At 37.9% G+C, this 24,237-nt stretch overlaps 1 protein-coding gene across 1 annotated transcript in view; it reads right to left on the bottom strand.

The window, feature by feature from the left end:
* Nucleotides 1-9,061: 9,061 nt before the first annotated feature.
* The window catches only part of MED23 (mediator complex subunit 23), a 37,588-nt gene continuing 22,412 nt past the window's right edge, over nt 9,062-24,237 (bottom strand). Inside the window, exons 18-29 of the mRNA XM_009281521.2 lie at nt 23,877-24,001; nt 23,185-23,390; nt 22,040-22,220; nt 20,906-21,076; nt 19,435-19,651; nt 18,363-18,599; nt 16,789-16,954; nt 15,717-15,789; nt 14,206-14,420; nt 13,215-13,335; nt 10,916-11,047; nt 9,062-10,200 (exon numbers count right to left, since the gene is read on the bottom strand). Of these exons, the coding sequence (XP_009279796.1) occupies nt 10,027-10,200; nt 10,916-11,047; nt 13,215-13,335; nt 14,206-14,420; nt 15,717-15,789; nt 16,789-16,954; nt 18,363-18,599; nt 19,435-19,651; nt 20,906-21,076; nt 22,040-22,220; nt 23,185-23,390; nt 23,877-24,001 (2,018 nt within the window). The 3' untranslated portion in view covers nt 9,062-10,026. The remainder of the gene's footprint in view (nt 10,201-10,915; nt 11,048-13,214; nt 13,336-14,205; nt 14,421-15,716; nt 15,790-16,788; nt 16,955-18,362; nt 18,600-19,434; nt 19,652-20,905; nt 21,077-22,039; nt 22,221-23,184; nt 23,391-23,876; nt 24,002-24,237) is intronic.

Genomic DNA, 24,237 nt, shown 5'->3' with positions numbered 1-24,237 from the left:
TGCTGTTCAGACTTCTCTTCAGTTGTTCCTTTAATTATAGAGGTGAAAGGCTCAGAAAGCTTTTATTGTGCGTGTTGATTTGCACACTGTCAAAATTCAGCTTGACCTGCAATGTGTGAGCCCTCAGCACCCTCCTCCCTGCATCTACAGCAAGGGCCCTCCGAGGGCCAAGCAGGGACAGGCCAACAGCCAGGAGGTAGCAGGAGAGGTGAAATCCTCTCCATCCTGTCCTCAGGAGGGCCAGGATACTCCCAAGGCATCACACGTCTTAATCTGAGATCATAGGTCAGAAAGAGACTGTAAGGGCCCTGTTTTCAGCTGCTTTAAGCGTTTGCACTCAACATCTCCGAAAAAGGCATTTCTCTGGAAAAATCTAATTCTCCAGCCAAGCTCTCATGAGTAAAGTGGGCACAAAGCCACCAAAGAAGAGGAGGTGACATGGCTGCTGTGTGACCTGCACTTCCAAAGTGTGGGCACATCCAGGCTTAGAGACCCATTACCAGTACGGGCTCGGTCGTTTGCAATTCAACCAGCAAGTCTGTTCCATGGCTTAGTTAGATGAGAACCGCACCCCAAATCTTTCTTTCCAACCTCACAGAGCTTCCCCCATCACTGATCTACTTTTCAAGCTACTAGGTAGCCTAAACACACCCGTTCAACACTTATGACTTCATTTCATGCTGATAGCCCTCCACTAGCGCGTTCACCACAGGTTGCATCGGCTACACGCAGCATGGAAGCTGGGAGATGCTCATGATGCCGAACTTCCCCCGGGCCCTGGTGCCCACCCAGCCTCTCCCACACTGGCTCCCAGCCGGGATCTGCTCCTGTAGGTGAAAAGTAATTTTTATTTTCACGGGGCAGTTCTGCAATTAGGGAGGAGGGGAGTCAGTGGGGATAAGAATGACTAGAAAAGGTGGGAAAGGAGAATTGGAAGCCAGTATTGCTGCTGAACTCTTTTTATCATGTAGTTTAACACGGCTTTTGCTCCCAGAGCAATGCTAATTCTGCAGTGGTGGAGGAGATACATTTGCCGTCTTTCCCCTTTTTATCCATAGTCAGAGCGCTGCTGTTGATTAAAAGAGGCTACGCGCCAGCTGAAGGCAGACGACAATCTACCTTTACTGCCTTGCGTGGAGTCAATCTGCACTCCTTTAATCATTTCATCTACCCTTTTACAGAAAGCAAGTAAAAAAGGGGATTTACTCCTGCAAGGGCCCTTAAAGGCTGTTTCAGCTGGGGCTTGATAATACAAAAAAACAACAGAAAAGATACTGGTGTGATAAGCTACGGCCAGGTCTCCTTTTTGCTAAATTATGTCTTGACAGAAACGGCATCAAGGAAGGAAGGAGCCTAAGGGGATTTTCTTACAGAATTCAACCTCACAACCCTTCTGAGAACATCAACAGTTTCCGTTCCCATCTGTTTATCTTTTCCTCACCTCTTAAGGCCCTTCTGCATTTGCCAAACACCTCCATAAAGTCATTCAAAGATATCACACACGTGTCCTGCTTTTGCACCACTCACAAGAAAATTGGTAAGAAAACCCATCAAGGTGGTATTATTTTTTTCTCAGCTATACAATTTTTCTTTTTCTACACACCTTCATTTATAGGTTGTAAGTTCTTCAGTGCAGAGACAGGTTCATTCAGGACCTTGTTTTGTGCTCTTCACTTTGACAGTATTTAATAAATAATGGCATGCCTGAGTTATAGCTGCAGTGGGAATCCACACTGAATTTCTCAACTCCAGTGCAATCATACAGATAATGCTATGCTGTCATCTCACACTGAACATGCTAGTTGTATTTTATACAACTTTCAGCAGAAAGTTACTAATTTTAAATGTACCTGCCGTTGCTTTCAAGAGCAGCATTGGGAAAATGTGCTTCATCAAAAAAAAAAAAAAAGAAAAAAAGGAAATGTCATGACAGATACATTCTTCACGTTCGTGTGGAACAGGCCTCTGCAAATCTTGTACCTCAGTACAAGTGTTATACAGAAGGACTGTCAGACTGTTCTCTGCCGATTTTTCGCTGTTCGTAGCCATCAGTTACCTATTTGTAATGATGTGAATCGTGGGACTCGCCGACACTTGCACGCCCTCTCCTTGCTTGTTTTGCTGTATTTAACATGTCCCAGAAATCACTAGGTATTATATCCTATCAGCGCTAGACTGGATGGTATTCATACAATCCAGCATCTAGCTTGGCCAGCCAGCCTCCCTTGACTCCATGAGCAGTCAATGGAAAGTGGCAGGCTCCTCCCCAGGGGCCAGTTCAGAGCAAGAACCGAACTGCGGAGTCTTGCAACCATCTCTCCTCTGGCTCCAGAGGGACATTACTCGCCTTCCTGATTGCTTCTTTAATATACTACCAACCAACTAACCAATTCACTCTCATTCATCCGCCTTGCGCCTTATGTTCAGTACTGGAGAGGATGAATGGATGCTCTAATGGCTAATCCAAGAGCGAGGTCATCTGCAGCCTTGTTTTATCAGGTATTTTCCAGGGAATGCAATGCAAGCCTTCGCCTATCCCCTCCCAGCGCCACTGACAGAACAATATTCCCTCCCAGCCCCACCACATTACAGAGACATGCATTGAAGAGCCGGAGGTGTCCAAAATCCATACTCATGGGGACCATAAAAATATAAAGCATACGAATCTTGGTCCATACACGTGATGAAGAAATTGCATCTGAGAGGCAGTAACTGTGAGAATAACTCTTGTTGATGTGCAGGCTGATTCGACTTGGCTCAGCCTACAGTGAAAAAGGATCCCTTTGCATTTGTGGGCTTACAGCACCACAGCTGTGTTTCAGTCCCCAGGTAGGGCTTACAGATGCAACTCTAATAAAAAGCAGCAGCTTTACTACAGTGAAATGATTTTTTTTCTTTTCAGATGTCTTTCTTGAATCCTAATGTCACCCCACTGCTATTTGCTATCACATCAGTATTTTCTGCTTTCGCTTTCTAAACATAAATCTTAGCCCCTCACATCTTCACCACAATAAACAATTCTGACCCAAACAAAGCTTTACATTAGTCTACGTAGCTCTTCCCACGAGCAAAAATCATTAATGAAGTCCCACCTTAAATCTGGAACACCAAACTTCCCATTTATTTATAGAATAAAGGTATGAAGGGATCAGAGCCTTGCATGATGTGGATGAAATTATATACCTAGGAACTATTTAATAGTGTTGGGGTTTTTTTCCTGTGCCTGGACGGTCTCCCTCAGTCTCTCCTTCTTCATGCAGCTCAGCTTTTTGCTTCAAAGGCATCTGGGTTGCTTTAAAAATTTCCCATGCAGCACTGACATGGGGGCAATTAGGTGTGGGGACATTTCAGCTTTTTAATTAAAAGTTAAACTATAAAGCAGCCTGGGCCCGCTCAGTGCCGTAACAGGGTTAGGGCAGAACTATAGATCCTCTCTGCCTTTGATGGCTGACAGGAACCCACCATGTTCCTCTCACCAGGACACAGACAGGATTCCCTCACATTTCAGGAGAAAAATATTAGAAAGTGCCCATTTATCTCTAAAACAACTCACTTCTATTAAATCTGACAGCAAATGCACACCACCAAGTCACAGAGTGGTCTCTGTGTGAAACGCTAATGAGGTGAAGGATCAGACCTGAACAGCACTACAATTCACAAGAGCTTATATAGAACAAACATACAGGGGAAGGAAGGAAAAAAGAAAAAAATAAAAAGGGATAACCGCCCCCCCCCCAAAAAAAAAACCCCAAACCAAAAAACCAAAACCTTTGTTCCGCTTCAAATGATTAGAAGAAAAGATAGAGAAACACAGTGGTGTCTCTCTGACCACTGCTAATAGCAGATGCATAAGTGAAGAAATAGGGGGGTTGGATGGGAACGTCTCCATGTGGGGTTTCTGGATCCTAAACCAGAAAAAGAAGTTTGTGCCTTCCTGTGCTTTTATTTGCTGAAGGAACAAAGGCACAGTGGAAACCAAAAACATTCTCCACCTTTTGGAGTTGCAGAGGGTACTGCTAGTTAAATACTGTGTGATCGTTTCATTCAAACATTCATTCACTACTGTAAGATTACTTTCAAAAGTAGGTATGGTGGGGGGTAAGCCCATCTTGTAGAGGGTCACAGGAATAAGTGAATTCAACAGTCAAAGCAGCCATTTACAATGGTATTATCCTCATTTGGTGCACCTTCAGAAAAGGCTGCATGATTTCAGGTATAGTCTGCCAAGCCACAAGTATTCATTTATGTCCTAAGAAGTCTTAGTGCTAAAAATCAGTCAAATACACTGTTATTATCTATTACTTATTTTTTTGAGGTGATTAAGTACAAAAATCTCTCATCAACTCTGGTAACTGTTGCATGCATCAAGTGATTGGCTTTTTAAAAAAAACAAAAATCTGTGACAATTTTGAAAGATTAAAAATCTTTGTATTTGTTTGGAAGATTTTGCAAATCCCATAGCTTTAGGGAGTCCACCAGCAAACTTGGTTTGTGAGGAAGAGAAATAACAAAGCGTATTTTAAACATCAAGGACAACACTGTAATATGGCTTCTAGGTTGTTAAATCTTGGATCAAAATGTTGGCAGATCCAAGGAAGATCTGAGTGTTGTGGATGTTGCATTATACATACTACCAACTGGAGATCAGATTAAATTTTTTTGAAGAAATCTCCCTCTGGTGATTAAAGAGGAAATTCAGTTTTTTTCTAACCATCTGTTGACTCAGCCAGCCGTATTATGATAGACTGTTCAAGTCTTACTAAATAAATATTCTCTATAAAAGTCAGACAAGGTGGGGGAAGCCTGGTACTACTGTGTTCATTCCATACTGGCTACCTGTAATTTAGAATACAAACAAACCCCAAAAGCCAAAAACAAAACCTCAGACTTAAGTTTCCCTTTACTACTCACAACTGATGAGAGTTCCAGCAGAGGGCCAAACACAGTATTTTGAATTTTAAAAACCAGCCAAATGTCAGCCATTAATTACAAACATACGTCTGAAATTACACTGGAATTTTGTCTTGCTGTGCTAGTACTTTAGAAAGTGAATTTGGTTAGCTGGGTTTTAAAAGGTAAGTTATTTAACTCAAAGAAAGCATCGTTAAAAATTCATTTTTAGACCAGTACTGCTGAAGATGCAAGTGTAGATTTTAGCAGAAGAGATACCTTACTTCAAGTAGTGGGGGTTCAGCATCTTCAGAAACCTGGTGAGTTTTGCAGAGAACGAGTGTGCGTGCTCAGAGGAAGAGACAGTCTTCCCTTTGCATTTTGTAATATGTGAACCATACAAATCACTAATTCTGCTAGGTAAGCAAGGGCTCAGGGTCCTGATTCATAGCACTGTTAGTGGGATATACAGCCTTTAAGCTTTAAGTCAAAAGTTCAAATGTAGTCTAGCATTGATGAAACACAAGTTTTTCAATGATTTGCTAGTGCCAGCCCAGCTGCGGCAAATCCCCTCCACGTAGCGCAAGGCCAGTGTATTGCAGTCAGCCTCTTAATGTAACTGCACACGTGGTAAAGACACAAAGCTGAATGAGGGAGCTGTTTTTGTACGCCACTGTTGCCTGCCATAGCACTAAAGAATTTAATTTTCCAGTCCTACAAGAGAAAGGAAAAAACCAAACCAAAACTAAAAACACCCAAAGCTTTAAAGAACTCCAACAGCTCTCATGATTTGCTTCTGAAGACAGTTATCCAACCTCCTCGATACTATCTCTGAAAACCCAGTGACTGAAAACAGGTGCTAGTTTAAATATTAAAAAGGACACTCTGAGTCCCACATCAAGCACCAAAACCGTTTCAGTACTAACTAAGACAATTCAGAGAGATGCCTGTGGTGTTAGCATTAGCTCTGTTAGAACATACATGCAGAAAAGCCATGAAACATGCTGTTTGTACAGGCTTTTCTACTCGTGTGCTCAAAAACTGTTTAGGAAGAGAAGAAGTCTTAACAGAGTTTCACTGCTGACAGAAGTTTGCAAACACACGACCAGAATTTTGCTTCTCACGTCTGCCCCAGAAAGCCGATGGGAAGGCCTGTACAGAATGATCCACTGGATTTTTGGAGACCAACTATGTTCAGCTTGTTATCAAAATTGAGCCCAGTGGTATTAGAGTCACTTGGCTCTGGAATGGTTTAAAAGGTAGGTCTTGTATTCCAAACATACAGCATACGATAGGCAAATGTTTTTCTATCAGACTACAAATTCATTGAAGAGCATTCACAGTTCTCTGTTATTCAAATCACACTTCGCAGAATTTAGGATCCAAGTACAATACAAATGACAGCAGTTTCTAGCAATCCAGGTTTGCTGTCCTTCAAAAACAAACAGACAAAAAAACTTCCACCCATTGAATCAACAACTCCTTTCCATAACTGTTAAATTTTTACAGAGAGAGATAAATCAGATCTGACCTTCCTGACCTGACCTATTAGTAAGAGGTTAAAATTGGCATTATTGTAAAGCTGATAGAGAACTTGGGACATGGAAGTATACTTGCTATGGTCAGTCCTTATTTTTAAGGTAATGGGTATGGAAAATAAATAAGCTTAACAATACTAATACAGTCTTTTAAAGTGTTTTTTATAATTAAAAAAGTTTGTCAAACAAGATGAGTATTTACAAAACATTGAGCCTTTCAATTGTTATCAAAACCTGCTGAACACAGTACACATAAAACTTAAAGTAGAATATTATACAAATCTAAAATATAGTAAGATATCAGTAAAATTCATGTGATTGACTTAATAAAAACTACACCATTTCCCAAATAGGAAAGATAAAATATGAACCAGCACAGCTTGAACTGAATATGCAGACTTCCAATAGATTCGTTAGAGACAGCCTCTGGGTAGTAATCTAACAGTCTAGTAATTGACGCTAGATCAAACCATGGCTCATCCGTTAAATGTAAACTGTACATACAAAATTTACAGATATTTTCAAAGGCTCATTCTTAGTCTTTGGAAAGATGTTATAATTAACTCAATACAATTAATGCAATCTCTCTGTCTAGGAGCGTTTCTGTATAAGGGCTTAACTTGTCTGCCCAAAAGACAAAGAGAATTTAAATTCTTCTGTTGGACAAAAAGAATAGAAATTTTTAGTAAGGCAGAACCCAAATTTAAAAAGGCCATTTTCTACCAGGCTACATACATTGAGTGTCCTTTCATATCACAGACAGAAAGGAAAAATCCAGATGACTCAAACCAGGACAGGGAGCAGGATATTGTAAACTCTTCAGAAATCCATGTATTTGCTTGCAGAGAATCTTTACTCAGTGCTTTCAGAGAAAGGCAACATATACCTTCATCTAGTGTCTGATATAAATAGGTAAGAAGACTGGCATGCATAGAGTTAGACAGCTTCATTATGCAAAAGAAAACGAAGCAGAAATCCATACGTGGTTCTCTTTACTTTTATACAGCATACCAGATTGCAGATCAGCTGATGTTTCACCTCGATCAGTAACAGAAGGAAGCCTTCATATCAAGGCCAGCTGAACGCTTCATTTCACTGTGTTACTGGCAAAGCAACATTAACAGGCACTTGGCTAGGCTGTTGTGCTGGTGACCCATTATTGAGAGGTTGTTGTGCAACAGCAGCTGGTTCCATTTTGCTGGTGCGTGTTATGAAGCGTAACCGAAGTTTCAAAGCTGGTCTTAAATTACAGATTATTTTCTCAACCTGTTAAAAAAAAAAAAGGATAAATGCATTTGGTAAAACAGGAATATTTTGACATATGTCACTACTGTACACAAACATCACATTAGCACAACTAAAAAAAGAAAGAGATACAGTAAATAGTGGTATTTATGTTAATATTTTATTTACCATGTTAACTTTTGGACCTCTTCTGATAACTAACCTTAAAAAACCCTCCCTGGTGTAACAGTTGTACACCAAAGCTTTGCAAAACAATTCACTCAATTTACACTTTTAAAAGTGCATATTGTTACAAACTAAACTGAAATTGGGTGAACGATTTTTCACTGAACATGGATGCGTTCTTGCTTTTGTCACGTGTCAAGTTACATTAATGAATCAGAAATGAACGATTTTTCACTGAACATGGATGCGTTCTTGCTTTTGTCACGTGTCAAGTTACATTAATGAATCAGAAATCAAGTAAAAACTTAAAAGATATAGATTGAAATGAGAAGTTATGAAACATCCAATAGATTTATTTCTAAATAAAATAATTTTAATAAGAGTTTTAATAAGAGTACTTAAAGCACCCTCAAGCTCTCTTAAATTTCAGACTACAGAAATTAATCTTGAAATCTGATACCCAGTCTACTGCATCTGAAGCTTTTAAATGTGTAGAAGTGCACCGACTTCCTAATTTGCATATAGCGACTAGTCAGCTGCCATGCAGAACAGCCATGAAACATGCTGTTTGTACAGGCTTTTCTACTCGTGTGCTCAAAAACTGTTTAGGAAGAGAAGAAGTCTTAACAGAGTTTCACTGCTGACAGAAGTTTGCAAACACACGACCAGAATTTTGCTTCTCACGTCTGCCCCAGAAAGCCGATGGGAAGGCCTGTACAGAATGATCCACTGGATTTTTGGAGACCAACTATGTTCAGCTTGTTATCAAAATTGAGCCCAGTGGTATTAGAGTCACTTGGCTCTGGAATGGTTTAAAAGGTAGGTCTTGTATTCCAAACATACAGCATACGATAGGCAAATGTTTTTCTATCAGACTACAAATTCATTGAAGAGCATTCACAGTTCTCTGTTATTCAAATCACACTTCGCAGAATTTAGGATCCAAGTACAATACAAATGACAGCAGTTTCTAGCAATCCAGGTTTGCTGTCCTTCAAAAACAAACAGACAAAAAAACTTCCACCCATTGAATCAACAACTCCTTTCCATAACTGTTAAATTTTTACAGAGAGAGATAAATCAGATCTGACCTTCCTGACCTGACCTATTAGTAAGAGGTTAAAATTGGCATTATTGTAAAGCTGATAGAGAACTTGGGACATGGAAGTATACTTGCTATGGTCAGTCCTTATTTTTAAGGTAATGGGTATGGAAAATAAATAAGCTTAACAATACTAATACAGTCTTTTAAAGTGTTTTTTATAATTAAAAAAGTTTGTCAAACAAGATGAGTATTTACAAAACATTGAGCCTTTCAATTGTTATCAAAACCTGCTGAACACAGTACACATAAAACTTAAAGTAGAATATTATACAAATCTAAAATATAGTAAGATATCAGTAAAATTCATGTGATTGACTTAATAAAAACTACACCATTTCCCAAATAGGAAAGATAAAATATGAACCAGCACAGCTTGAACTGAATATGCAGACTTCCAATAGATTCGTTAGAGACAGCCTCTGGGTAGTAATCTAACAGTCTAGTAATTGACGCTAGATCAAACCATGGCTCATCCGTTAAATGTAAACTGTACATACAAAATTTACAGATATTTTCAAAGGCTCATTCTTAGTCTTTGGAAAGATGTTATAATTAACTCAATACAATTAATGCAATCTCTCTGTCTAGGAGCGTTTCTGTATAAGGGCTTAACTTGTCTGCCCAAAAGACAAAGAGAATTTAAATTCTTCTGTTGGACAAAAAGAATAGAAATTTTTAGTAAGGCAGAACCCAAATTTAAAAAGGCCATTTTCTACCAGGCTACATACATTGAGTGTCCTTTCATATCACAGACAGAAAGGAAAAATCCAGATGACTCAAACCAGGACAGGGAGCAGGATATTGTAAACTCTTCAGAAATCCATGTATTTGCTTGCAGAGAATCTTTACTCAGTGCTTTCAGAGAAAGGCAACATATACCTTCATCTAGTGTCTGATATAAATAGGTAAGAAGACTGGCATGCATAGAGTTAGACAGCTTCATTATGCAAAAGAAAACGAAGCAGAAATCCGTACGTGGTTCTCTACTTTTATACAGCATACCAGATTGCAGATCAGCTGATGTTTCACCTCGATCAGTAACAGAAGGAAGCCTTCATATCAAGGCCAGCTGAACGCTTCATTTCACTGTGTTACTGGCAAAGCAACATTAACAGGCACTTGGCTAGGCTGTTGTGCTGGTGACCCATTATTGAGAGGTTGTTGTGCAACAGCAGCTGGTTCCATTTTGCTGGTGCGTGTTATGAAGCGTAACCGAAGTTTCAAAGCTGGTCTTAAATTACAGATTATTTTCTCAACCTGTAAAAAAAAAAAAGGATAAATGCATTTGGTAAAACAGGAATATTTTGACATATGTCACTACTGTACACAAACATCACATTAGCACAACTAAAAAAAGAAAGAGATACAGTAAATAGTGGTATTTATGTTAATATTTTATTTACCATGTTAACTTTTGGACCTCTTCTGATAACTAACCTTAAAAAACCCTCCCTGGTGTAACAGTTGTACACCAAAGCTTTGCAAAACAATTCACACAATTGACACTTTTAAAAGTGCATATTGTTACAAACTAAACTGAAATTGGGTGAACGATTTTTCACTGAACATGGATGCGTTCTTGCTTTTGTCACGTGTCAAGTTACATTAATGAATCAGAAATCAAGTAAAAACTTAAAAGATATAGATTGAAATGAGAAGTTATGAAACATCCAATAGATTTATTTCTAAATAAAATAATTTTAATAAGAGTTTTAATAAGAGTACTTAAAGCACCCTCAAGCTCTCTTAAATTTCAGACTACAGAAATTAATCTTGAAATCTGATACCCAGTCTACTGCATCTGAAGCTTTTAAATGTGTAGAAGTGCACCGACTTCCTAATTTGCATATAGCGACTAGTCAGCTGCTAAGCATTTTGTTGTACTGCTACTTATGAAAATGATTCATAAAAGGATTAAATTGCTATATGGGAAGAAAGGTAATTAAAGCATCAGTATCTACTGTTTACTTACTTGGTCTTTCACACTGTCACCTGTAAACATATACTTCACATGATACAAGAAGTCACATATAGGGTCCAGGTAGTTCAGGTGCGAGCTGTACCGATCCGCATTCAGGAGCATGTCATAAAATGCCACTCCAATCTGTTTCCACAGACACAAAAAGGACCCCAAACGAAAACAGCTTTTAAAATGCTTTAGAGCAGAAACACGGTTGAACAGTGTAGTAAATATATGTACTGCTGTTTAAGTATCTGTGCTTCCTAACTATTTCCTTTCTTGCAAGGACAAATGGGCAGGTCTAACTCATCCCATTATGCTTAACTAAATGATCCCATTTTCCCAAGTTAACTTCCAGTGAGCGCAATGATGCTATTTTGCTACATGCTACATAATTAGTGCTTAAACATCATTGACTGCAATATGGTTTGAGTAAGTTGCCTGCAAAATTTGCAAACGTAGACCTTAGTAAATAACTAGGAAAAGTTTAGCACAAGATTTGAGTCTTCTAGAGAGAAGACATTAGAGTTTACTTGCTTTCGGTTTGCCCAATTCAGCCCTGAATTAGTCAGGCAGTTGGACTAGATGATCGTTGTAGGTCCCTTCCAACTGAAATAGTCTATTGTACCTACACTCCAGCAAGGTCTTCAGCAAATACGTACAGTGCGTTTTAATGGTTCAAGCATTCTCTACAAAGAGTTTACAACTACAATGTTTGAATACACTTATTAAGGAAGTGCTGGGTGCAAACATATCTAAGCCTACGACCATTTAAAGGTGGTGATGTGAAACTTGAACTTTGTTGCTTGGTCATTTAAGTCACACGACAGTTGCTGCCTACTCTGAGAGTAGCAACTCCTCGCAATTTCCTCACACTGAAATCAACTCCTTGCAAAGAAAAAGGAGTGGTATGGGAATGTTAAGAAGCATGGAAAGAAGACAGCTTTTTAACTTTTCTTGTATTTTGGTTCAACACAGAGAATACAGGCACAGAAAAAACTTCCTTCCTGACGGAGGAAGGAAGAAACCAGTCAAAGCAATACTTACAAGCTATTTATAGTATTATACAGGAATCTATAAAATTATACTGTTCCATGCTTAAACAGTACTTTCTGTTGCTCTCCAGTATTTTACTTAAGCACTGCTTTATGAAAACACTTTCTGGAGTGACTTTTATTGTAGCTTTAAGACAAAAAAAAAAAACAAACCAACCACCAAAAAACAAGAAAAAAAAACAACAGAAAAATGAAGGGGGAAAAAAGCATTCCTACAGAATTATATATGTATTTTTTGTTTCATACTTCCGAAGTATACTTAAAAAGAATCAGAGAAGGCCGTAACTCAGGGACAAAACTGAAAGAAATATGTAAACAAGTATACAGAAACACCGCCATATGACTATTTAACTACCTGATACAGTTTCTTACCGTATCCTGTGTTCATGATATATCCAAAAACATGGGAACAAAAGTTACAAAACTCTTGTCCCACTGTGTATGCATCCTTACACTTTTTGACTTCTTCACAAAACAATGTATGCAAACTACATATTTTAGAAAGAACTGGGGGGGGTGGGGGGAGTTGCAGCACAGGAACTAATGGGGACCTAAGAAGGTTAAGAGTGAAGTCCCCAGCACAGACATTGGTAACTGGGGATGAAAAAGTAATATAGGTCTACCACCACTACTGATGTTATCTTGGTAGAGGGAGACAAGATGCATACTTGACACATAGGCTTTGTGTATATTTACCGACAGCACAGATATTTCAAGACTTGGGAATCCCAAGCTAAGCTCTTCTTTCGAGAAGGGTCTCTGCTACCTGCCATTTTTCAGCTCATCTGCCTACTGGCCAGCTCCATGTCTCTTCTCCTCCCCTACCCTTACCCACATTGATACGAACGTAAGAAACAGCTTGTGCTCCTCCATCCTCACAATTCAGCTCTTGCACACTTCCTCCCCCTGCATAGAAGCTTTTAAAACTGGCAGTAAGTCTGATGCATATTTTGCATGCAGTTTGAGCACGAAAGAAAGCATGTATTGCTTGCTATTTTGGGGGTTGTATTTTTTTTTTTTTTAAACAAAAAAAAGGAGCGCTAGGCGTTTTATCCTGAACCAAGCTAACAAGATTTCAGTTAACTGGGTAGCTGAATACCAACTCAGCAATTCAGATACTTGAAAATACTGTTCAATTTGTATAGAATTTAGTCCTGAAAGTTTATCAAAGATGTCTATCAGATTCTGCCTTGTAATGTAATTGCAAAGTTAAAGTAATATATACTGTATAAAGTACACCAAGAGCTACACTTTACCTCTATCATGCATCGTGTCCTCTCCTGCTGGAACCGTTGTAGAAAAGGACCAACAAGGTGGTAAACGTACAGTAACTGGAACTCTGTTTTCACTATGGGTATCAATACTTCTGTGAGGAACCTGTAGTATTTCAAGACACTTACTACTTCAACTGGAATTTCCCCTCCCCCCCCCTTCTTTCCCCCACCCCAAATTCTAGCCCAAACATCACATTCTCTCTCACAGATTTGGGCCTTCATTTTAGAAAATACAGTGCAGTTCTGCAAATATTAGTTATCTCAAATATTAGTTATTTCAGTGAAGCTCTAGAACATTTCCAGGCATTATTACTGGACTAGAACAGGCAACAATTCTAGGCTCAGCAGAAAGCTACACAGAGTCAAAAAGCTGTCCTCTGATAATTTAATACTAGCCTTAAATCAAGGTTCAGGATTAATTGAGAGGAATACATCATACCACCTTCATTTTTGTCCAATATTTTAAGACTCAGTAAGTGAAGTCTGTTAGTTCTCTCATTAACATGGCACTGGGGAAAGTCTAATCAACTTTTTAATGCAGTGTTTTTTACTTGCTCTAATGATTAAGCGGACCACTACCGCATCCTTCAGTCAGCAAAGCATCTCAACTAGCAGCTAGAGGGTACTTGCTAGAATTAAGGATACATTTACTGATTACAGTTGGTGCTTTAAGAATATGCTACAGTCAGTGGTTTAAAAAAAACTTGAAATTAATAAAAGCATAAAAGCTAATCAAGATAAAAAAAAGCTCATTAAAGACAGTCACACTCTAGACGAAAGCCCCAAAGCTTACAGATAACAAGAGTCATGTCAGTGGAAGAGGGAGCTGGAAAAAAACTTGTGATCTATCTGGTAAGTTTTGGAGCTCCCCTGTACGCATTTGCTGATGTAAGTGCTACAGGTACAGCTTTGTTATCTACAATATGCATGGAATTTAAAGACAAATTAAATCATCAAACATCATTACACCTACTTAGGAATGAGCGAAAGCTGTCCAATGCTAGAATGATGCCAGACAGCATGTGCCAAAGCCAAAGTGTAGCTACAACTCATCTCAGAGTAAGACTGGTGACATGCTGTGAAGTCAAACAGCTGGAATGGGTAACCAACCCACTCTGTCTCTGACGTCAAGCTGGGACTGTTGATAACGCTCACAATGCGATCATGGAGAACAATCCAGTACGGCTCCTGGAAAAAACAAAAAGTTGGAATTTCTTCTGAAAAGTACACCATCTAGAACAATGCTTCCTCATGCCTTTCTACTATTATTGCATTTCTAAAATATTTTCAGCTACATGGTAGTTTATAACCCTGCCTGACAAACATGAAAATTAAGAAGCACAATACAGAAAGCATCCATGTTAGCAGATGTGGCACACTCAAGGGTGTGGCATTATCAAGACATATTTCATGAATTTAATTATTTAGCTAGCTAATTTAAAGGCCTCCAAAAGAAGCAGAGCAGAGGCAGAAAGCCTTAATGGAAGGAGACTGAGAATTTTCTGAGTTTTCTAAGTACCAGCACAAACAGACCAAAAATCCAAGATGGAAACAGGAAGCAAAAAAGGGTACAAAAGTCAAAGAACATAGATGAAGATGCAAGGAGATGGAACAGGAAGAATAATAAGAAGCATTATAAAAATAATAAGGATTAAATCCATGTTGGTTTTCTTCCAAGAAAAGGAACTATTTTGTTGGGGAAGAGAAGTTGCAAAGAAAGGATAACTGTTGGACATATAAGCAACAGGTAAGCAAGATCAAAATTCTTCAGGCAGTCCTGGTCAGGTACCAAGAGTCATTACATTTAAATATCAAAGTTTCTACTGATACACGAACTCTAACACTGCATACATTTGCTTTTGCGCTTTTAGGCACATCTCATTTACATGGTTTAAGAGATACAGGATGTGCAAGTGCAAGCATTAACAGTGGACATATAAGCAACAGGTAAGCAAGATCAAAATTCTTCAGGCAGTCCTGGTCAGGTACCAAGAGTCATTACATTTAAATATCAAAGTTTCTACTGATACACGAACTCTAACACTGCATACATTTGCTTTTGCGCTTTTAGGCACATCTCATTTACATGGTTTAAGAGATACAGGATGTGCAAGTGCAAGCAGAAATAGAAAATTAGCTTTACATCAGAACCCTTATAGACCGTATTACTTTATAGTTCCAGTTCCCAATTAATATTACACACGTGGCATTTAACTATGTTTTTAAATAGGAGTGATTTACTTCTTTTTACCCTAGCCTCAAAACATAATAGAAAAACAGAAAACCTGGTCAATTTTTCCATGCTGGAGGAGGAGATGTTTCTCAAACATGCAAGTAGCTTTCTGAATAGCTCTCTGTGGAATCTACGGATGTTGGCTATCACATTGCAAACTGCAGAAGTTCTAACAACATATGGTAGAAAGATGATAAGCCTTACATGAAAGAAGAGATTTTTTTATTTTAAAATACAACATATTGACTCACTGGTAAGGCTGTGATAATTAGTCCAATCGCATTCATCCAAGCTGTGATATTCTCTCTTGGCACCAGGGGCTGACTAGAGACAGAGAAAAAGAAAACTAAAGCTCTGAAATTCACAATTGCAGTTTATGCTTCTGGTGCACCTAAAGACAAAGTATACTTACGCAAAGAATATTTCGCAAGTTGAGAGAACTATACACATACAGGTATTTAGGAGAGCCAACGGATGGTATAAATGCCATAGTGATGTTGCTTGCAAAACTCTGTTCAGGCATGATTTTGAGGTAGTAGATTCAAAGGCTGTTATCACACTGTTCTTCCTATCAAATAGGCTTCAGTGCTTAAGGGTTACTTGTCCCTTTATTGACTCCTTCCGTCCATGTGCCCCAAATAGAACTAACAATAATATGTTACGAAGCTAAATGAGGCTGAAAACGAATACTTTCATTTTGTCATTGCTCAAAGATGACATGTGAATCACTGCAAGAATACTAGGTCCTTCCTTTCACTTCAGTTCTTTTGCCAGTGGCTGAGCAAGAAACAGAGCTATCAGTCAAACTTAATGCATCACGACAAAAGGCTAGCCTTGACACACCACGCTGTTTCAAAGTACTTCTGATTTTACATTAGCATCAGGAGAAATCAGAGTCCTGCCAAATGCTTCCTGCCCCTTTCTTTGCATTCAAAGATGCTGTGATATTAACTGATGAAATGTCCTCCTGCCAGCACAGCTGAAAGGAGAACAGACTTTTTCCAGCCTCTGTGCCACCAAACCCACTGGACAAGTTCTTTGCCTGTGCAAGGTCTTCCCTCTGTCTTTTAAGGGGATCATGCTGAACCAACTGTTCCTGAAGCACACACAACCCGCGACAGCACAGAAATCCAACACGTGATTTTTCTGATTGATCCCTATAGCCTTGTCTGTCCTCCAAGAATACTTTATATATAAAACTTAAAGTATTTATACTTAATTAAAAACTTATAAAAACCTAAAAGATGAGTATCACAGACTACCTTAGCAATGTCTAATTATGTATTATATATTGCAGAAAACAGTTTCAGAGAGCCAACATACCTCTTCAGCACAACATTCAGTAGTGCGTTGCCCACATCCTTCCCTGGAACAGCCAGAGCCATGAGCTCAACACAGGTAACATGGAGAGCATGGGCAGCTGGATTAGGAAACTCATTGAATCTCCAGTCACAATTCGGAAATGGACCAGGTGATTTGCCTGCCATAGGTGGCAATGATTAAGGAAAAAAAGCTGCTCCAACATGGACTAGTGTAAGCAGCACACTGCTTAAAAATATATGTATATACCACACATACTAAGTTGAGCTGAAATGAAAGTTAAGTTACTGAGAACAAATAAAATAACCGCATTTCATAAAAATAAGGCAGATGGACAAAAGTATGACTATAAGGCAATGATACTCCATCACTGAAGGACTGCATGAATACATAGCTATAAATATACCACACACACAAGGTCATACAGAGGATAAATTTCCCCGATTAAGAGGTCGAACAAAGCAACACCAACCATGTCATTCACCATCTGCTTCCAAGACAAGAAGATGAAAATAACAAGAATTTTCTACTCTGCATAATCTAAAACCATTAATCTGCTTCCGTATAAGATCTAGCAGACTTCTAGGGTGACGGTTTCTGCAAAATGAGCACCTGCTTAGTCTCTGAAAATATTCTACTTTCCCAACCAAGACTAACTCATTTGAGCTACATATAGAAAAGATCTCCAAAAACATTAACATTTGCATAAAAGCAGGGTTTTACATAATTTTAGCTTTCTTTAGAGAGATCTAATAAACTTCTTTCAAGTTATACATAAAAGAAATGCAAATTTGGGAAGAGGAGTGAAGGAAGACACATTAAAATGCATAAGATTGGTCAACTCCCGTAAAGCTGACCCAGAAAGAAGACAACACCCAGGGAGATTCCACTAGCGCTATTCTCTAGAACATTGCTGCATGGGTTCACCAGCTATTTCCACAGAAATTTAAATCAGCTGTAGTCATAATTGTAAAAATTAATAGAAGGCAGCAATTAAGAAAATGTAGGTTTGCGTTAAAAATATAGCTTCTAGTTTTTCACTCCTAAAAACCAGATTCTCAGCAGTTACTAACAGCACATATACCGATCTTCAACTAGACACAGCTAGTTATATACCATTTAATTGTGGCACTGCTTACAATATTTTATTCTCAGTAATACCGATAATGTCATTAGAACAAAGTAATCTCATTTTCTGCATTTTTTTTAAATACTCATGCTTTGTATCGAGCTGATTTTATGTGGCAATTAGAATTCAATTCAGAATGCATAAACATCAGTATTTGTATTTATAAGTGATGCATTAAACAGTGAAATATTTATACAGCTGTACTGTACCTTGTTTTCACTATATCTTTCAAGATGTTTTTACTAGGGCAACACAGTCCCTGTGTAGAATAATAAAAAAAAGTACACTGAAGTAAACTAATACGAATTTAAACTGATATATGCAGCTAAGTAAAGACTCCAAGCTTTATTTCGTATCTGAATAGTTGGAAATTGAACTTTATATTTTGATGAAACGAAGCTGTAAGACATTGGCACAGCTTAATTAATGCAAACTTTAAGAAGGATATTGTCTACTAGTCTTCCAATGAGTTTGCAATAGTACGTGTCATCAGGAATCCACGGATTCTCTTCTCGGGCATTCATAGCACATTTGAGATAAGTATCACTTAGACACCAGCCCAGTGGGCGATTATCTTTGAGAGAGCCAATTATGGCATGAACAAGTTTTCTCTTGAGGTTTGTGCGCTCTCTGAGATGCCTCTCATAATAATGAAGAGTGTTATACAGGTAAGTCACTGGACGGTCTGCCAAGAAGAAAAGGAAAACAACAAAAACCAGAAATAACTTCTAGCATCACTATTATGTTTATGGTGGCAAACATAAAATTAAAATAAAGAGCTCTACAAGACTAAGTCGTATGTATTTAAAAACAGCACATATGGAATTGATTCACGTTCTTTATTTCACTGTACTCTATAACATTGATTCTCCTTTGCCTTGTACATATACTCTAATGTGTGTGCAGAAGGGTAGAAGCCAAGCAAAGAAAATCAGTATTACTATATATGAACAATAACAGTTCATATCTTAATGATAATACTAATATATTTGTAAGTAAATAGCCTAAATCATCTCTTTGTATAAAAAGTATTAAATAGGAAGAATCCAGGTATGAAGTCACAGTAAAGAAAGAATATTGTAAATTGTCTGGGCATAACATAGCAATGACATCTATACAAAAACTTATTATAAAAGTGTTAAAAAAAAAATCAGGTTAAGTTATTTGAATCTTAAACAAGGATAGATGGAGGAACTGCTTTTTAGCTGTTTCAGTCTTGGTAACAGAAAGTTTGTTAGGACACAGGTCCAAGTACTTACTACCAGATGGGAGTGAAAGGGAAAGATGTGAAGGAAGCATTAATTAGCAAGAGCTACCTGAATAAAAGCAAGTTCACTGTTAGTAGGCTGAAATTCCCTAAATAAGGATTATACTTCTCTATGGAAATGTACACAGAGCTTACAGAATAGAAATGGATTAAAACACTGCGGTGCTAGTAGATGAAAATTATGAATGAAGGAGATTAAGGAGAACAGAATGATCGCAACAGGAATAAGAGTCTGTGTTCACAGGTAACTTACCATGGAATTTGTATAAACCTCCCAGATGATCCAGTAAAGTTTCTAGTGATTTGGACACTGGAAGCAATTCCAGAAATCTATGGATTACAATGTCAAACACTGGCAGAAAGCGCAGGCATACATTTCCAAAATAAATTGGTAGGTACTGGGGCTGGATCTGAACTGGAGGATTGACTTGCTCTGCCAAGCCTTCAAAATACAGCTTTTCAGGATATTTCTGGAGGGAAAGAAATCCAACAAAATCAAAAGCTCTTTCCTTAAAAGCAGTGCACTAAATATTCAGCATCTACATTGCTTTAAAACGACACTTCATAACCCTCTATCACGTATGAATGCAGTGAGATGATTTCACTGTAAAGCTTACTGAAGAAAATTCAACTCTGACTGAGATTAGTTACTAGACTAGTAGATAACTTCTTCAGAAAAAACAAAACAAAGTTTCACCACCACTCAAAGTGGACATAAGAGAACATATTAAGCATCCCAAGGCAAAGCTGAAAGCAGCCAGTACTTATGTGTCCCTTGTCAAGTATTTTAAGAGAAAACCTAGGGGAAATCAGTGCTACTGAAGGTTTCTGCATCATATCCTGAATCAGAACACTAGAAATAATATGCATGTAATAACTCCCTGGGAAAGAACTGGAGTGTACTCAAATACCAGATGATTACAGCTGAAGGCTGAGCTTAGTTTTACCTGTGACTGAAATTTCTACATGCCAGATCGGGTCTAGTAACTGTGCAACCATGTCAGACCACTTCCCAGGCTAATATAATTTGCTTCCCTGCTACCCTTACACTTTTAGGCACTGTTAAGACACTGTACGGCTAAAGCAGAGGGCTAATACAGACCAAATAGCTTCTGGATCAGAACTAGATTGTATGTGTTTAGCTACATCAGAGTTTGCTTGTATCTATTTCATCTCAGTGTTGACTTATCTTTTCACAGAACACTCCATTGGTACATCCTTTTCTAGCCAGCAGAAGCCACTACGTTTACAGCAGCATTAAAATCTCAGCAGTTCCCTTCCCTAGCATATCAGGATATCACGTTCTTGCCACACAGGAGATGGAAGAAGCTTTATATAATTAGGAGAAAGCGTAGGTTTAACTATTATTAGAGTCATAAAACACCAGAAGGAAATACATTCTCCCTGATGCACAAAAACTGTTCTAAATGAATTTCAGTAAAACCAAGATTTTAAAATTATTGGATTTAGATGAGCAAGAATGAATTTCCAACCAACTCTTCAGCTGCTTCTATCTTTGAATATCACTGCATTATAATTTTAATGTTATTACATAAACATAGTGGGTTTTTTTTTTCTTTATACTAGCCCAAATAAATTACGACTTACTAAGTAACTCCAAAAATTGATAGAGCTGTCCTGTCATTTACAGGACAAAAGACTCTCTGGCTGATCTCAACTCCACAGAAAGTATTACAATAAAAGAATTTTATTAGCTTTGATACCTTGTGATAACTCATATGTTTGGTATGCCAGTCATTCTGCAGCCAGTGCTCCGGAGAATTCTCCTTCACAAAATCACTCACTCTGTTTCTGAAATCATTAGGCTTCAGTAAGAGTAACTGAATTATGAAGTAACAGACTTGAGCTTCATTTCCTTCATGACTACGCATAGCCTGAAACAAAATGAATCAGAAAACATGGAATTACAGTCGACGTTGCTGTCTGCTTTATAACCCCATAACATTGGCTAGCAAATTTGGCTGCACATTAGGTACATCCGCACACAAATTCACACTGAACATATGGTCTTTCAACTCTATTTTTCAAGTGAAGACACAGAACAGAGGCAGGTTCAATCACCTCCTGTGAAAAGTACCCATTACATTTTTTATTCCATAGGCAGAAAGTCTTACAAACTACCCAGTGATAGCACGTTCACCAAGAATTCTAGCTCTCTTTTAGCTGTCAGTTCTCTTATTGAAAATAACCAATTAATGCTAATGAAGTTAAGATTGCTTCAAACTTCTGGCCACTCTGACATATTTGGACTTCAGTTTGAAAACGAAACTAAAATTCAAACAACGAGCTTTACATTAATATGAGATTTTAAAATATAAGTAAAGGGTAATTACTGAAGGAAAACAATTCTCTCTAGGTGAGTTCTGCTTTATTTTGTAGGATAACCTGGAAAGACAGAGAATGCCATTTCTCTCCCACTTTTCTGATTAAACAGGCTGAATTCTAAGCAAAGAAAGCATACTCTAATGGGTACAAGATTTTCCATTTGCTTCTGAATCATGGCATGCCATACCTCTTCTACCTTTTCAGGCTGCAGAAATAATTGCATAGCTCTGAGGTCAGAGACCCAAAGCACTAATAACAACATTTAATAATACCAATTCAATGGTTGCCATTAAATAACCAAGAAAAGCTTCCTCTGAAGATTCACAGAACTGTAAGACTTTGAGTTTTATGTTGCTTGCAGAAGTAATCTATTATTTTACTTGATTATTGGGTTAGCAAATAGTCACTATTTAAAACCAATGCATTTTTAAAAAGATTGCTCCTACAAAAGTGACTCAGAAAGCAGACTCTGTGTGAAGAACTGGCATCTTATCTTCTAAGGCAATACTTACCAAACACAGTATCAACCTATCCAGTGTTACAATGTTGTATTTCCATACCATGTCATTGAGAATCTCAATACATTTATTGAGCTGCTGGCCTCCTGCAGAGGTAGAGAATTCATACACCAAGAAATCTGCAAATGTCCTGACATGTGCCACCAGAGCTCTGGCCCCAATTCTTTCTAACACTCTAGCAGGGAAGAAAAGGGGAAAAAAAAAAAAAGCAACAAGCAATTGTTACTGTTCTTAATACATTTTTAACTGGTCTATTTTATAAGAGTTAGTGGGTTTTAATACAATTGTCTTAAAAAAAAAAAAAAAGAAAAAACCCCTCCCTTTATTAAATGAACTGAAGAATACCCCAAAGCAAAGCAAAAAAAACCTTAGAGCAACAGAATTCCGAAGTCTGGATATTAATCAGAAGAAAAGCTTCAAGTTCACCAATTCTTATGCATAGTATTCTGCCCAGAACCCATGCTTTAGTTAAGCATTTTTAGTTATACACCTCTTAAGACAATCTTCTGCAACTCAACTTTATTTTCCTGCAGTATGTGTTTTAATATAACCATAGCATTAAAATACTGGTATTTCTTCATTGCACAGAAGAGTAACACGTGATATCATAAATATTAATTTTTTCAACAGACCTAACAAGGACTGAAAAGAAAGAATCTATTTTTCACAGCTGGAGCTGATGCTGTTACTATTGAGAACAAGTAAAAAAATTGTAGGACTACTACTTCCATAATAAATTTTCATCTTAATCCAACATTTGTTTTTAAAAAAAAAAATTTGGCCTTTATTCATGTATAAAGGCTAAGTAAATAAATGCTTTCTATTTTCTGTTTACTATTTCAGATTGCCTGAAACACTGCCATTACAAGTAAACTGCTTAATTCAAACACCTCACATCCTTGTCTCTTACCAGGAAGAATACGCATTGCGGACCACTGTGTGGTGTAACCAATCTTAAACACTGCACAATTATTATGATATGCTTGCTAATACCTAGCTCCACTCCTTTTTTTCATGCTCTGCATGCTCTGAATTAATAAAAAAGAGTACAGATCAAGCTGTTAATGCACAAAGCCTATGTCCTCAGAACTGAGAATGTTGCTGTAATAACTTTAAAATAGCACGTCTTTTAAGCTCACCTGTAGCCAATTTGATTAATGTGATCGGTATCTAACAACATCTTCCATAGGAGACAAAGGAAAAGCGGAGGTGAACCTTGCATAGAAAAGTGTGTGATTATATCATTCTCATTGGTCATAGACTTCCACTTTCGGTATTCTTCCTCCACATTCTTCTTCAAGTTAAAACGGCTTTCCTGAGGTACGTTATTCTGCTTGAAGAATACCTGAAATAAAGTAGGCTTTGCTGTGACCGAGAGCCTAGAATAAAACATTTGAACAGGCAAACTTTTGCCTGACTTAGCACCTTATGAGCTCCTACTTCCTTGTACAATACAAACCTACTAGGTAGGGTTGTTGCTTCACCGTGACACCACAGTGACTGTTTGTCACTAAAAAAGCTATGTGACAAATTGCCACAAGAAAAAAGGCTTCTCCAACTTTTTTTTTTTAATTTTATTTTTTAAAAGATCTGATTTACCTTCCACCAGAAGTACCAGTTGGCCAAACTTGGCCTCAGAATACTCCAGGAGAAGCTAATGCATTTCTGAAGAAATAGCAATGTTACAATCATGCTGCATACTTTAGGGACTTGAGATTAAAGTAGTCTGGACAGGGGAAGAATCTCAGCAACTAGCAAAAGGCAAAGGATCTCGTTAAGAGAGTAAAATCTCTGTACTTCCATTATAAAATCATCAATTTGAAACTATTACCTGCAGAGGAGCTGGAAAACAGCTTAGTGTATGTGATGCCCAGTTATGTGGAGTAAAACTCATGATAGTCTGCAATATATCCTTGCACCAAGTTCCCTGAATTGAATCAGAGCCTGTGAAAAAGTCTAGAAAACGGATTGATATTAGAATTTAACACAAAAAACCATTTCTTGTCGGTATTCCTTTTGTAGTCACATGCATCAAGGCTTTGCTAGTTCAAGAGGGTTTCCTTTTTGGCCAACTTCTCCCATCCCCTCTCTTTGAATCTTATTTACTCTATGGAACAAGCTGGATATTATCATTTTTATGCTATTAACAGTAACAAAATTATTTTTAGGTTTTAAGCTACAAATAAAGCAAT

Source organism: Aptenodytes forsteri, unplaced genomic scaffold, assembly GCF_000699145.1.
Source record: "Aptenodytes forsteri isolate BGI_AS27 unplaced genomic scaffold, ASM69914v1 Scaffold82, whole genome shotgun sequence".
In the NCBI taxonomy this organism is placed as follows: domain Eukaryota; kingdom Metazoa; phylum Chordata; class Aves; order Sphenisciformes; family Spheniscidae; genus Aptenodytes; species Aptenodytes forsteri.
Note: the sequence above shows the minus strand (reverse complement) of the source record. Positions and strands in the feature narration are given on the sequence as shown.